Genomic DNA, 16,142 nt, shown 5'->3' with positions numbered 1-16,142 from the left:
CGATCCCAGGTTCTGCTTTAACTCAGACGGCAGACAGTCTGGCAGGAGCCTGGCTAGCAGGTGGAGGACATAGAAAGTAGGATCTGTGCCTACAAAAAGAACAGGTGGGCTCTAGAGGGGTACCCTGGCCCCAGGCATGGGTTAAGATTCAGGACAGGATCCGGGCCTTAAAAAGGACTGGAAGTTGGCAGGGAAGAAAGCAATGAGAGGAGAAAATCTTGGCCAATGTTCAGCTTTACAAATTGGGCTAATTCCAAGAGTAGGAAGGGCTATGATTTGGAATCGGGCTGGAGACTCAAGAGGGCAGGCAGATACCCAGTTATGTGGCTATGCCACAAGGTCTGGGGAGGTTGGCTTCACTGCAACAGTGAGGCGAGGCTGTTGATGAGTCATTCGCCTTGGTTACAGTGGATTCAGGAGCAGGAACAGGGATGAGCCTGAGAGTGGGTGCCCTGAAGAACCCACCAAGAAGGACTTGGGGATGGCAGAGTAAGCGTAGTCCTTAACATGTCCCTTCCTGAGCAGTGCCAGATGAACCTGATTCTAGGATGATAACACTCTCATCAGGAGATATAGTGGTCTCTTCAGACTCATGGACCTGAAGGGTCATGAGCACCTTATAGAACCAGCTGAATGAGTAGACTCTCTCAGAACTTTTCTCCTTCACTAATTCTTGAACACCTGCTCTATGTCCCATGATTCTTAGCATAGCACCCAGCTTAATAATGTGTAAAATTAGACCCAGGAGTTTAGAACTAAGGTTCCAGCAAGTACACACCCTCTCACACCCAGCAAGTACAGGACAGTTATTTTCAGCTGAAGATATATGGGCACTCTACAGGGAGAAGGAGTTTTGGCCCTTAAAGGAAGGACATCAGAGCATCGGCAGTAAGATGAGGTTGAGGGCATCTGTATAGTTTCCTGTGACTGTTGTAACAAATTACCACAAACTGCCTAGTTTACCAATAGGTGTTTATCTTCCCCCAGTCCTGGAGGCCAGCAGTCTAATGGCAGGGCTCCCTCCCTCTGGAGGCTCCAGGTGCGGATCTGTTCCTTGCCTCTTCCAGTGTCTAGTGACTGCTGGGATTCCTTGGCTTGTGACCTCATCACCCCAATCTCCAAGACCAGCATCTGCAATCTCTCTCTGCTCCATCTTCTCTGTGCTCTGCCTTCCTCTCTCTCTCTCTCTCTCTGTGTGTGTGTGCGAGAGAGAGAGAAAGAGAGAGAGAAATCTCCCTCTGCCTCTCTCTTATAAAGACACCTGTGGTGGCATTTGGGGCCCAGGATAATCTCCTCATATCAACACCCTTAATTTAATCACATCTGTAACATCTTTACCGAGTAAGGGAACATTTGCAGATTCCAGGGAATAGGACATGGACATCTTTTGGAGGGACATTATTCAGCATCCCATTATTATATTATTACAGCATCTCAGCTGAAAGAAATGGCATGGGGGGTGCGGAGCAGAAGGACTATTTGTAGGACAACAGAACAGTTAGTCTAGAGGGTAGGGGTCATCCAGAGCAACATTCCCTACTTTTTTTATTTTTTATTTTTGGTCTTATTGGTGGAGACCTTGAATCCCAGACCAAAGAATTTGGAATATATGATGGAGGTAATCCTATAAATGTAGGTTTAGACAGAATTGTCAAGATCAGATTGTACAATGGCAACAGTTTTCACATGAGAGAGCCTAAAACCACTGCAGGTACTCGATCAGAGGTAGGACCCTGTGATCCACTCAGTGTCTTAGGAAGACTGTGTTCTCCAGCCTCTCAAACCCTGCGAAAATGTATTTGTGCTTCTTATGGCTCTTATCATCTGAAGTATAACCCTTGATAGCCATAAGGCCAACATTACAGAGCTGACTGCAGCCTACAAGACCACAGTGAGGGCCAATCAAATCTCCCTTCAAATATCTTGGGGTCCCCCTAGGCAGGGGTACATGTTGCAACTTGGTCGTCACTTTACCTCCACTCCACCTTCCAGACAGCCACTTCCATGACTCCTTCTCTGGGCAGCTGAGGCCTTCGACTCTGGTTTACCCAAAGCATGTGCACAGTCCCCTTTTAATTCTCCCAAAGCCTAGTTGATACCAGGCTGTAATGTGGAACAAAACCTTATTCGTGACTTCAGGATGACAGAAGCAAAATTCTTTAAAAGAAATGTTTAGGGGCGCCTGGGTGGCTCAGTCAGCTGAGTGTCTGCCTTTGGCTCAGTTAATGATCCCAGGGTTATGGGACTGAGCCCCTCGTCAGGTTCCCTGCTCAGTGGGGAGTCTGCTTCTCCCTCTCCCTCTCCCTCTGTCTCTCCCCTGCCCCATTTGTGCTTTCTCACTCACTCTTTCTTAAAAAAAAAAAAAAAAAGAAATGTTTAAAACAGGGTTTGGCCATCCAGTTCTCAGCTCTATCAGCCATGCCCCCCTCAGAAACCCTTGCTAACCAGTTCTCTCCTTTCCAACAGACTAATGGTCAATTTTCTTAAAAGCATCCAATTAAAACCAAACAAGCCTTTCAGACCTTATGTCAGCCTCTAGGGAATTCTTTCCATCCACTCCCACCTGGCTCCTTGAAGTTGTAATCTGGATGCGATACTCACTCCCCAACCCACTGTAGTTTAACTTCTGCCCCTGCCTTGTCTCTGACTCTCCCCTTACTTAAGTCAAAGACACCCTTGCTGCTAAATCTATGCTCCCATTCTTGCCTTCCTAACCTCATCAGCATTTGACGAAAGCCATGCTGTTTGGCCTTGGTCCACTTGTCACTTCCCTACCTATTCAACATCTTACTGCCGCGGCCACAGAAGGAAAATCAGTTCAGACCATCACGATCTCTCTGCAGAGAAATAATTCACCCCATAAAGCTGGTAAACTACCTTGCTTAATAACGTAAAACGTTAACTGTTTTCCAAACTGTGGGTTGTGACCAATTTGGGAGTTGTGAAATCAACTTGGTGAGTTGCAAGGCTCACTGTTAAGCTCAGTGGAGTTGAATAGAGACCATCCAAGTGGATCACACGTAGTAAAGCTACGTGTTTCGCGCCTAGGATGTGCCTATGTGTGCTCACTGGGTGCGAATGCTAACTATATTTCTTATTGCGGGTCTAGTCAGAAAAGTAAAAAGTAAAAAAGGCACTGATTTGGGTCTTCATGAAGGTAACTCCAATATTCCAGAATGAACTTTAATTTGGAAACACAAAACAAAAATCTTCAGCAAAAATCTTTCACAAAAGTCTTGATTTTGAAGAGATAAAAAAAATAGTGTTTACTTTAAAATAGGATTCTGGTTTACTCCTAGAGCAACTGGTAAAAATTCAGACAGCTTTGACAATGTTATTTTGTCCCAACAAAAATGACACACGAGGCTCTCCACGATCTGGTTCCTGCTCACCTCTCCAGCCTCATGGTCCCACCTTGTACTTTGTGGTCTGCACAGCAGCCACACTGAGTCCTCTGTGTCCTACAATCACAGAGTTCCGGCTCCAGGCCCTGCAACATGCCATTCCATTGCAGGGAAGATTCCAAGTCCCCCCTTACCTTCCCTGCCCAAAGCTTCATCTGCGTCACTCTGTTGTCTATCTCATCCCTAAGAGATCAGTCTTTCTAGGGAAGGTTCTCAGACTCCAAGACTAGTTGTTACTTGAATTCCCCAAATAAGCCCCTGTATATGGGGGTCCAGGTGAGCAATTCATGAAGTCAACTAGAGCAGTCTTTCCCACCTGTTTTATTATTGCACCATGCCCCCCACCCCAAGGAGTTTTTTAAGACCTTTTTCACCTAATGCTCTTCCCTCTCCCCTGTGAAATTTTAATACCACAGATAAACTATGTGTCTGTTTATGTACTGTGGCCCTTTGGAGGGCTATAAACCATTATCTAATAGCTAAGATTTTACATAATCTTAAATTATATGCATTTTTTCTCTATAAGGACCAATTTTTGTCCCCTTGTGGGTGATATCGCCCCCCCAAGAATGCATGGAATAGAATAAAACTCTTCTAATCCTCTTGAGAGAGCTAAGAAAAAAACAGTTCACATTCTTTCCTGATGAGAAGCTTATGTCAAATGCTGAACAGGTGCAGGAAGATAAAGTTAAAGTACAGACTTAGCAATGAGGTTGACTTTGACCTAACCAAAGGCAGAGTTGGTGGCAGGGCAAAAGTTATTCTGCAGCAGTGTGGAGAGTGACCACTGAATACAGGCTACAAATTCAAGGAGTTGGGCTGTGAGGGGATGAGAATAACTAGCTTGAAGGTGACAGAAGATCTAGGAAGTCTTGTTTTAAAAAGATGAGGCACACTTGACTTCAGGCTGGTAGAGCGTGGATACTGAGAGACTGGAGAATACTCAGGAAGGGGTGAGTGGCTGGATGAAAGCCCAGAGGAGGAGGGAGGAGACAAGGGAATCACAGGCAGGGATAAAGAGGTAGAGGAAGGTTCTCTCCCTCTGAGATGTCTGGGTGTGAATGTACAAGCCCTCAGGGGAAGTCAGTTCATCAGGAGAGTGAGACCAGGCCACAGGGGAGGACCTGAGGAGTGGAAGACATCTACAGTATCCACTTTGGAGAAAGAGGAGGAGCTGATCGAAGTGCACAGAAGGATGGCCAAATGGCATCAAGGACCAACTGAAGTAAGAAGTACAAAATCTGTAGCAGTTTGATGTCTTTTTTCCTATCACCTTCCAGGTACTGTCTTAGGTGTTGGGGATGCAGGAGTGAACCCTCAGTTTCTGACCTCAAACTGCCATTGTCTGTCTTTCCCAACTGGAATACAACGTCATGAGTAAGATGGCTTTTCATACTGGTCATGGTGATGAAGAGAAAATAGAGTACTGTAATGGAGTGACAGGTGGAGGACCTCGCTGGATGGTCAAGGCCTGCCTGAAGAGATGACATTTGACCTGAAGGCTGAATGGTACAAAAAGGGAAAACTTGAGACATTCTGACAGTGGAACTTTCAAAGCAAGAGGGTCTCTAGCACAACAGGACCAAGGAATAAACAAGCTTGTGGTATTCAAGGCCAGACAGCATGGCTGAATCATAGGATCAAGGGAAGAGGTGGGGAGGAGGTCAGCAGGGACCGAGTACTGTTGACCCTTGAACAGAGGGAGATTAGGGGTACTGACACCATGCTCAGTCAAAAATCCAAGTATAACTTTTGACTTTCCTAAAACTTAACTGCTAATAACCCTCTATTGACTGGAAGCCCTACCCATAACATGGACAGTTGATTAACACATATTTTGCATGTTATATGTATCATACTATATTCTTATAATAAAGTAAGCTAGAGAAAAGAAAATGTTATTAGGAAAGAAGAGAAAATACATTTATAGTATACTGGGTTTACAGAAAAAAACCCATGGAGGATGGACAATAGGGCAAGAGGTGGGGCAGAAAGACCAGTTTGGAAGCCTGGTAGATTCTACGAAGGGAGAAAGGGTCAAGGTATTTGATGAGGAGGAAGGCAGTTCAAGGGTGGGCAGGGTGAATGGGCAGTTTTGGGAAAATGTTGAGAGAAGTCTCGGGTGTTGCATTAGAAACGTGGATGCTCATTTCTAACCCCAGCAACTCACACACGCAATCCCACATGGAAGCACTTCTCACATCTGGTCCTCCTTGCCTATTTTAGAGGTTCTTGGAGGCGGGAAACTGTAAGATTACTGGATGCATTTTTCTCTACCCACCCTAACAGTATCTTTGCAGTATTTTTTTTAAGTGTTTATTTTTTTAGAGCAGTTTTAGTTTTTAGGTTTTCAGTTTCAGTTTTTTAAATAGGCTTTATTTCACAGCAGTTTTTAAAGCATGGTCAGAGGAGGGAGGGATGAACAGGCAGAGCACAGAACATTGTTACAGCAGTGAAGCTACTCTGTAGCTGTATAGTGTATACTATAATAGTGGATACATGACATGATACATTTTTTCAAATCCATACAATGCACACACCAAGAGCAAACCCAAATGTACGCTGTGCACTTTGGGTGATCATAGTATGTCAACGCAGAGTCATTAGCTGCAACAAATGTAGCACGGTGGTGGGGGATGTTGACAACGGGGGATGCTATGCATGTATGAGGGCAGGGGTTATATGAAAAACCTCTGTACCTTCTCAGTTTTGCCTTGACTGTTTCAAGTATTTTAAAGCCAAAACCTTAATATCTTATCTATTTCCTGCTACTGGCAGTGAGTTCTATTCTTGACTTACCCCTCAGAGCAGCACTGATGAAAACAATTCTCAATATTTTATGAGTCGGAGGACATTAAAATATCTAAAAGAGTACTTGTTCCCCTGCAGGGCCACCAACCTGTAAAGCACAGGTCAAAAAAGTTGAGTGTGCAGGCGCCTGGGTGGCTCAGTCGTTAAGCGTCTGCCTTCGGCTCAGGGCGTGATCCCAGCGTTCTGGGATTGAGCCCCACATCAGGCTCCTCTGCTGGGAGCCTGCTTCTTCCTCTCCCACTCCCCCTGCCTGTGTTCCCTCTCTTGCTGGCTGTCTCTGTCAAATAAATAAATAAAATCCTAAAAAAAAAAAAAAAAAAGTTGAGTGTGAACAGCATTATTAAGGCATGTTCTTAAGAACATACCAAAATGTCCGCAGAGGTTTTTAGAGTAATAAAAAGGAGCTAAGGGAGGTTGTTACCTTCTGTTTTCTGACATTTAATTTTTTAGACATTTTTCTTTCGTTCTAAGAAAATGAATATATGATTTTTAAGGAAAGGTATTCCTGGGTCTACCTGTTCTAGAAAATACTAACCTCCGTGGAGTGGAAGTTTTCTATATTTTAAAACTTCTTGTGCTTTTGTACATTACACACACTGTAGGAATAAAAGCACAAACATGTTTATGGTGAAAAGCCAGTCTCCCTCCTGCCCCTGTCTCCCAATCACTGTCACCATTACAGGATGCAGCCACTGTTCCCAGCCACATATCTTTCAGAGAGGTTCTATTTATATAAACAATACCTACTTACCAAAAAAAAGCATAAATAGTAGCATATTATATGCTGTTCTGGACTTTTCTTTTTACAAGCATGTCTTGGAGATCCTTCTCCAGCAATGGGTAGAGTTGCCTCATTTTTTTTTTAAATGTAAGTTGAACATAAAGGGTATGATCATTAAGAAATTATGTGTCATTTATTTTTGCCAATTTAATAGCAGAGCTACAACTAGATTAATCCTTAGTTTCCTGGGCTTTACTATCAAATAGTTCAACACTTTAACATTTTTCTCTCCCCTGTGGCTTTATTTTCATTGCTAAGTTCCCCATTCTGTGCCTCCCTAAACTCCCGGATCTGATGTTTGACATCATTATCTAACTTAGTCATCTGATCTCATTTTTGATGAGTCAAATGTAATAAAACCAGATGACTTGACTCAGATGTCCTTTAAAGACAGACGATGAAAAGATGAAAGAAAAGAAAATGTATAGGACAGAGGGGTGAGAGTTGGTTATATGTCTGAGATTTGAGTATCTGTGTGTGTGTCTTAACTCCTAATTAATTAGAGCTACATTCATCCCTCTCAGCTCTGTACTTGGAGACAAGGACGAATGCAGTCTTAGCTCATATTATAAGATGAGTGCACATCTCTGGACTGTTGTAAGAAGCCACAGTCCCTTAGATCACTGCAGTTCACAAGGACAGATACTCACTCAGAGATTGTTTTTTTTAATGCTGTTTCTGATTCCAGTTCTCTTTTTCTCTTGAGGCAAGCAAAGCAGACACACTTGCCAAGGATAACTGAGAATGTAAGGACGATCCTTGCCTGGGCGGCTTGAGCGGGCTGTGTGCTAAATGCAACTTCGAACCATGCCCTATAAATAGCTTTTCATTGTCAGCGTGTGTGAAAAGACAAGAGTGGGTGTGTGGTGGTATGATTCAGGCCCAATTAAGTAGTTGCGTCTGCGCAGGGTTACAAGGAGTAGCTGTTCCAAGTGATAACTAGTCAGTAGGCAACTGGGAGGGTTCGCCTCTGACCGAACATAGACTGAAGGGAAGCTGTTCGAGACTGGTTTTGCTTCCAACCATGGCAAAAATCATCCTGAGACACCTCATTGAGACTCCAGTGCGCTACGAGGAGGAGTTTGAAGCTCGAGGCTTGGAAGACTGCAGGCTGGATCACACTTTATACGCACTGCCGGGGCCAACCACTGTGGACCTGAGAAAAGCCAGGGCGGCCCAGGTTCCTCCGGTGGACTCAGAGGCGCAGCTGCCGACCCGAGAAGGCAAATCCCGCTTCCAGATCCTGCTGGATGTGGTCCAGTTCCTCCCCGAAGATATCATCATTCAGACCTTCGAAGGCTGGCTGCTGATCAAGGCTCAGCATGGAACCAGAATGGATGAGCATGGTTTTATCTCAAGAAGCTTCACCCGACAGTACAAACTGCCAGATGGCATCGAAACCAAAGATTTGTCTGCCATCCTCTGTCACGATGGAATTCTGGTGGTGGAAGTAAAGGAGCCCGTTGGGACTAAGTGACATCTTACCAATTCTTGTTCATATAGCAGGAGGAAGATTATAGTTCAGCCAATGGTACCACAGGGATGGATGTTTGTGTTAACCACATTTGAAATGATTTTTATGAAGATTAAAAATAGAGACATAGTTCCTGGTATGTTGAGATTGTGTTTGTTATTCTTACTCAGAAAGGAAAATTGTTAAATGTTCCTATAGCTCAGAGGGATACTATTCTTACACCTGAAACACTGAAAGTTTAGGGGACGACTTGGATACTAGTGAAGACTCAGAATTATTTCTTCATTACTCCAGAAAAAAAAAAAAAAAAGCCCCAGAAACTGCATTTATAATAATTGATGGCAAAAGAGCCGTAGGAATTTCTTATCCATTTTATGAAACCTTTTTATATTGCTAAAAAAAGTTGTGATTCCCTTCACTCGACAAGCTTTTCAATGAATTTTAGTTAAAGTGGAATTTGTAAATATAGAATCTGAAGGTTAAAATACAGCACTTAGAAATTGGGCCTGAAATATATTTATGATTCATTATAGCTGTTACTGCCTTAAACATAATATTGGAATTTTTAGATGTAAATTTAATTTTTAAAAAGTTCTAAATATGTAGCTTATTTTTAAAAGGCTGATCTGAGTCCTGTTTGAATATATTTTTAACAACAGCATATGTTCTGTGGGTATTTATGCAATATTACAAAGATATGTGTTGACTCGTATTCTTATAAGTTTGTATTAAGTTTAGGAAACCACTTTAAAAAGTGTGCTTACTGAATTCAAAGAGTTTTACTCTACGTTCTTTGATGCTACTTAAAATTTTAGATTTCAGTAGATGGCAAAATGTACTGCATCTGCTCTCTCTGCATAATCTTTAACTTTAAATAGCCTGGCAGGTAGTAGAAGTTCCCAGTCCAGAGCTTGGATGGGGGCTGAGAAGGGCTGAGACATTGGTGGAGGTTAAGGATTTGCTTTAGGAATATTGCCATCAACAGCTGCTCTGTGACATTCCAAAGATTTGCTATCTCATTCTGTACATGCTAAATATTTCTCGGGAGGAAATAGCTGCTCTTACCCTGCACCCCACGTGTGCTGCCGGCCAGCCTGTGCCCGGTGCTGGGAACAGAAGGGGCTGGGTGTGCAAAGAGCTGGGGTGGATGCAGGCCACTGACGACACCCCTGTGCTCCTCCACAGTGCTTTGTCGTTCAAGTGAAAACGCAAGTGACACAAACCAAGAGAAAAAGAAATCAAACAGTTCTGTAAGGAGTTTTGAAAGCAAATGTGACCAAAGAGATTTGTTTACTATATAATTAAATTGAAAGGATTTTGAAGTTATATGTTAATACTTATTCACTGAGGTTTGTGCATCTTAAGAAATTTGGTTTGACGAAGTGAATATCACAGACCAGCTTTGCTACATTACAAAGATGATCATAATTAATGGAATTCCATCTAATATGATTAGAGCTGGGATACCATTTGTCCCACATTAGATTATTCTTTCTCAATGATTGGCAGGATGGTGTGAAAACAAAGTAGTGATTTGAGAAACCGATCAATAAACAAAAAAAATCCCTCTCATTTGGCCTTAACCCTATTCTAGATGAGATCCTACTTCTGGGAAAATTCAGGAAGTAAAATTATTTTTCTTTTTTCTTTAAAGGTTTTATTTTATTTTTATTTTATGTTTTTATTATTATTAATGTATAATGTATTATTTATTTATTTATTTTTTTTTTAAAGATTTTATTTATTTATTTGACAGAGAGAGAGACAGCCAGCGAGAGAGGGAACACAAGCAGGGGGAGTGGGAGAGGAAGAAGCAGGCTCATAGCGGAGGAGCCTGATGTGGGACCCGATCCCGGAACGCCGGGACCACGCCCTGAGCCGAAGGCAGGCGCCCAACCGCTGTGCCACCCAGGCGCCCCGTATAATGTATTATTTATTTCAGGGTTACAGGTCTGTGATTCATCAGTCTTACACAATACAAAGCGTTCACCACAACACATACCCTCCCCAATGTCCATCATCCAGACACCCTATCCCCCCCCCCAAAGATTTTATTTATTTGAGAGAGAGAGAGAGAGAGAGAACGCACGTGTGCGCGAGCTGGGGGAGGGGGCAGAGGGACAAGCAGACTCCCCACTGAGCAGGGAGCCTGACATGGGGCTGATCCCAGGACCCTGAGATCATGACCCGAGGCTCATGACCAGAGCGGAAGGCAGACGCTCAAACGACTGAGCCATCCAGGAGCCCAGGAAGTAAAATTCTTACCATGAGGAGCCACTGATAGAAACTTTTCCTTAGAAATTAACACTAAAATAACCACATCATCCAATTAGCATGTTTTCTAAGATAAATTTTAAAGTATTACACAACCACTTTTTGATTTGGAAAATATACAAAACACTATAAAAAAATACATTTCTTATTCTTTTATTACTATGAGGTTGCTACTTTAAATTTCTAGTTCAGTTTTCCCTTATGCATAAATACATGTGTCACTTTTCACAAAATTAGGATTATATTTACATGGAGTTTGATACCCCAATCGTACTGGTTACTGTCTGTTGCCTGCCTCACTTTGTGCCAACCCAAACCCACCCTTTGCCCTTGCCAGCCCCACTCTGAGCCCAAGCAGACTGACCCCCACAGGCCACCATCACTCTAGTTTCCAACTGGGTTCAAACAATGGGAGCGCTAACTGGAGACCAGAGATTGGAGAGAGAAGATTGGTGGGCAGGACAGGAGAACAGTCAGGGCATTTCCTTCCACCAACCTGCTGGGGATGAGGCTCTGGCAGGCCTGTGTCCCTCCAGGACTACACCTCTGAGAAGTGGCCCCTCCTCCAGGCCTCCCACTTGGACTGCGCGCGGGTGTCCTAATGCTGTTTCTTCCTTTTGCCTGGTCAGCAGTTGGGGTGACCATGTTTTCTGCCCTTTCTTGTCCCTGGTGCTTCACCATCCCCTGTGGATTCCTTTCACTCTGCTTTCCCATCAACGGTCCCTTCACTGAAGTCCCTTCCAGGTGATGGAATTCTGTTTTTCTCCAGAACTCTGACTGCTTGACTTCTTAAGTGTGTTTGTTTGTTTGTTTGTTTGTTTGTTTTTGGTCTTTTTTTTTAAAGTGCATCACTTGCTTTTACTACCAAACATTAACTGATTTGTAATGGCTATGCCCTATTCCAACACAGATAAAACATGTTACAATTTAACCATTCCTTTTCACTGCTGTTCCCCAAAGGAAACAGCAATGTCAAGATTAGAATAATTCAAATTGGAATAATTTATTTAAAAAGAGATACATTCCAAAGGAGGGGCAGGGTGAAGAAGAGCTGCAAGAGATAGAGTATAACCTGAGAGTAGCAGTGTGGAGCTGTTCCATTCCCTAGGTCCAAAGGGAAGGGAGGAGGAAGCAGGGCTCAGAAAACAAGAAAGTCAGATGGAGGAGACCGGCAGCTGTGACTTTCTTTTGATGATCCAAGCAGCCCCAGGTGATCTTTCCCTGGCGCCAGGAGAATAAATACTTTATCCCTCTAATCTCCTACCAGGGCACCCGACTGGTGGGACTTGAGTGCTACCTGGAGGGTGTGGGCACCCTGTTGATATAGTTTCATAGCCTTTCAGAGCAGGGGGCAGGGTGGAAAAAAAGTGGAGAGTGACTACTCCTGGGGGCAAGGAGAAAATATCCAGCACTCCCGTAAACTGAGTACTGTTGTTACAACTCTTTTAGAAAAACTTTCCTACAAAATACAGCCTGAAACAAGGATTGAAGTGCTAATACTTTATTTGGGAAGTGCAAGGCCAGAATGGTAAAAGTGAGACAATAGGGGGAAAGAGGCGAGGAAAAAAACAGGAGGCAAAGTGAGGTGATGTGTTACCATGCTGGCCACCACTTCACAATGAGCTATGAAGAGACTCAGCAGGCTCTTGGCAAGGATGTTGGCTTAGCACCTGGAATTTCTTTGGGAAGAAATAAAATCTTAAAGCAATCCACAGGGAAGAAAAAAAGAGAGAATTTGCTTGCCTGGTCCCTGCGATTTCCTGTTCCCCCTTAGTCAAGGTTTTAGCTCACAGGAAATAGACTCTCCTGCACTTCTGGGGTGTATCATCCAAACCCTTAGTGGCTGCTCAGAAAACCAGACCCCCCTAGCCCACGGTGTGACATTTCATCCACGCTGAGAGCAAAAGAAGACTCAGCATGGTTAGGGCTCAGGGTGAGAAACAGAGCCTCAGGGTTTCAGCCTGGCCTCTGGCCACCTTAGGAGCCTTAGCAGCTGTTCTGCTGGCAGCAGCAGGGTCTGTGAGGCAGGTGATACCCTCGGAAAAAAGAAGGCAGATGGAAAGGCACACAGGGTTTGTAGCCACCACAACCCCAAATCCAGAGCTGTGGGAAGGGGGAGCCAGGCAAATCACATAGTCCTACAGCATCTATTGCGTACGTACTCCAGACTGCCTTCAAATGTTATGGACTCTAACATCACCGTATATTTTTATCTAATTTTTTATTTGCTTAAGTGCAAAGTCAGTTCTCTTAAACTTCTCCGGGATTTTTCTTTTCTTGTAGATTGTGGATCAAAGATTTGTTTTTGTTTTAAGTTGCCTGATTCTTATCCTGGGAGCCCAGAAGTCATTGTGATGTGGGAAACAAAGGCAGAAGAAAAATTATTGAATTTCCTTACTACTTACAGCCCATTGACAAGTCCTTGAAACAGGCAGAGTGGTGTTCCTCTAGGAACTCAGCTGCCTCAATGTTAATACTTTGCTAAGGGCAAAAGGCAATCTTAGCCTGATCCTCCAGAATCCTATAAGTCTACTTTGACATATAAAAATTCCTTTGGAAACTTCCTTTATGTCTACTCCTCAAGATATACATCGGCAACCATTCCTCAAGCATATGACCCACTGATATACATTAGAAGGGTTTCATGACTAAGGTTTTATTAGACGGTAATAAATGGCCTTTCCCAACAATAGCTAGCACCCTCAAGGTCCTGGAAACCTTGCTTCCAAAATTCCTTAGAGACTTACGCTATCCCTAACCCCCTCCCAACTTGAAAGTATATAATGGGCCACTCCTCATGACCCCAGTGCAGCTCTTTCTGCCCACGGTTCTGTCCCCGTGCTTTAATAAAACCATCTTTCTGCAACAAAGCCATCTCAAGAATTCTTTCTTGGCCTTCAGCTTCGAACTTCTATGTGTTTGCTACATCAGTTGAAGACTTTAGTTCCCATTGACTTCCCTGAGTCCAAACTGCACTGGGATCCTGAACGTGCCTGACCTCTCATCTCCTTGTGATTGTCTGAAAATGGCTGTCAGTGGTCCTTAGCACATACAAAAAGTGATTTTAGAAAACACAAAGGGCATACAACCTCAGGGGGAAAAAATACCTCATGTCATTTCCTCAAGCTAAACAAAAATCTCTTTTTCACTAGTCATCACTGTTCCCCTCAGAGATTCTCAAATAATTAGTTGGAAAGAAGAATAAAAATGTTGGTTTGGTATGCTAATTTACAGCTCCATGCTACATTTTGACTTAGCATAACTCTTTGTCTTAGCAATTGAATTGGCCAGATGTGCTCCCCAAAATGTGAGACAGTATTTTAAATTTGAAAAATAAATGATTCTAAGTAAATGTTTTCTTCTACATTTCCTCAGCATTGTTTAATACACAAGAGCATGCATGTGTATATGTAATATAAAATCCTGTTTATTAATGTCTTTCTAACTTCAAGGACAAATACAATGAAAATCTATTGTAGTAAAATAAAATGGTCTGTATGATCCCATTCTTTTGCAATTTGTTGAGATTTTCTTCATGACCTGGTGCATAGTTATTTTTAAAAAATGTACCATGTATATGTGAAAATAACTTACATGTATATTTTCTATTTGGAGTATATGTGTATATATATATATATGCATATATATAATTAATTTTGTTATTTTGTTGGTTCAAATAGTCTTCCCCCCCTTTTTTTTTTGTTTATGGCAACTAAAAACACACAGATTGGCATCTTTCAGTATGAAGGACAGTTGAAAATTAAAAAAAAAATTCTCTTCCATGTTTTCCTTTGCATATTTCCAGGTTATGTTGCTTTGTGATTATACATTTATAATTTATTTCAGTTGGATTACATCTCATATTATTATGTAGGCCCACTCTAGCTCCATGTAATGTTTTTTTGCATTAAGTTGTTTTGTCTGATAATATCATTTTTTTGTTTTACCCTTTGACACCTTTTTTTCTTATATATTCAAAGTAGCTTTGTCTTAAATTTGTTTCTTGGAAGCAGTCGCATGTAGCTTGATTTAAAAAATACAGTCTGATAATCTGACTTTTAAAAGATGAATTTAACTCCATTACTTTTTGCATGAAATATTTAGATGTATTTCTTACTGTATGTCTTTATTTATCATGGTTTCCCTTTGCTTTTTTACCCTTTTCTGTCTTTGGACCATCAGGTTTTCTAAGCTTACCTCCTTGTTTTTTTCTCTTGATCTTTAAGGTGTTAAAATTTAAACATTGTTAGACAATGTATAGGTTAATATGCATGTTTGAAGGAAACTAATAAAAGCATAAAAACGTAGACATTTAAAATTCTTTAACATTTCTATTCTCCTGAGCATTTGGAGAACTTTTGTGTCCTTACTACCTATTGAATCCTCCTCCCCATCTCGCTGCCATCGTTAATTTTAGTTTTACCTTTAACTATTGATTGTTAAAATTCCACTACTAAAATTTTTTTAATGCATTTGTGTGCTCCTGTCTGTTTCTTATTTTCCGCAGTTTTCCTTCTGGGTTTCTGTCTCTTCCTAAGACACCTTATTTTTGCAAGGGTCTGTAAGTGGAAAATTCTTAATCTTTACACTGCTTCATTCTTTTTTTTATATAATGATTTTATTTATTTATTTGACAGAGAGTGAGACAGCCAGTGAGAGAGGGAACACAGCAGGGGGGGTGAGAAAGGAAGAAGCAGGCTCCCAGCAGAGGAACCTGATGCAGGGCTCGATCCCACAATGCCAGGATCACACCCTGAGCCGAAGGCAGACGCTTTATGACTGAGCCACCCAGGCGCCCCTACACTGCTTCATTCTTGAATAATATTTAGGAGGGTGTAAAATGGTGGATGAACAGTTATCTCACCTCAGCCCTGTTCAGTGTCCCAGAGGACTGTTCTCTGATTTCAGGTTGGATTCCCCCAATGGAAGGGGCCGGCAAGAGAGCAGCATGTAGAATGAAAAAGATATTGGGGTAGTTTTCTCTGACTCTTGCTGCTTTGTTCCAGGTGCTGGCAGGGGCTGCTCTGATGTACAGCTTTGATGAGGCATACCCTGTCCGCACTGGGGCTCTATCCCACACTGGGAAAGTAGTTCTATTTCCTTTCCCTTATTTCTTCAGGCTCAGCAGGGTAATGGCTTCCCACTGTTCCTGTTCTCTGGGTGCCTACAATTGTGCACCAGTTTTAATGTGTGGGTTTTTTATCCCCGTTACCACCAAGCAACTCTGTGACACCAGCTGGGTGTCCTACAATTCAGCTCAATTCTAACACCTCTACCCAGAGAGAACATCAGATCGCAAAGGTCAAGGGTTCAGTCCTACAAGATTGCCCTCCTACCCTGACTTCAGAGACTAGTCACAAACCCAAGTTGTCACGTGTACTTCTGACCAACTGGCTAT

General features: G+C 42.5%; 1 protein-coding gene across 1 annotated transcript; it reads left to right on the top strand.

The window, feature by feature from the left end:
* The first annotated feature begins 7,253 nt into the window (after positions 1 to 7,253).
* HSPB3 (heat shock protein family B (small) member 3) lies at positions 7,254 to 8,638 on the top strand. Its single transcript, XM_008692539.2, has one exon. The coding sequence runs from the start codon at positions 8,021 to 8,023 to the stop codon at positions 8,471 to 8,473; it is 453 nt and encodes a 150-aa protein (XP_008690761.1). The 5' UTR covers positions 7,254 to 8,020; the 3' UTR covers positions 8,474 to 8,638.
* Positions 8,639 to 16,142: the final 7,504 nt, after the last annotated feature.

Source organism: Ursus maritimus, unplaced genomic scaffold (genome assembly GCF_017311325.1).
Source record: "Ursus maritimus isolate PB19 unplaced genomic scaffold, ASM1731132v1 scaffold_15, whole genome shotgun sequence".
Lineage (NCBI taxonomy): Eukaryota > Metazoa > Chordata > Mammalia > Carnivora > Ursidae > Ursus > Ursus maritimus.
This window is presented reverse-complemented; position numbering and strand designations above follow the sequence as displayed.

Coding starts and splice junctions, on each gene's coding strand:
- HSPB3 (XM_008692539.2), top strand. CDS start 8,021: ATGGCAAAAATCATCCTGAGACACCTCATTGAGACTCCAGTGCGCTAC.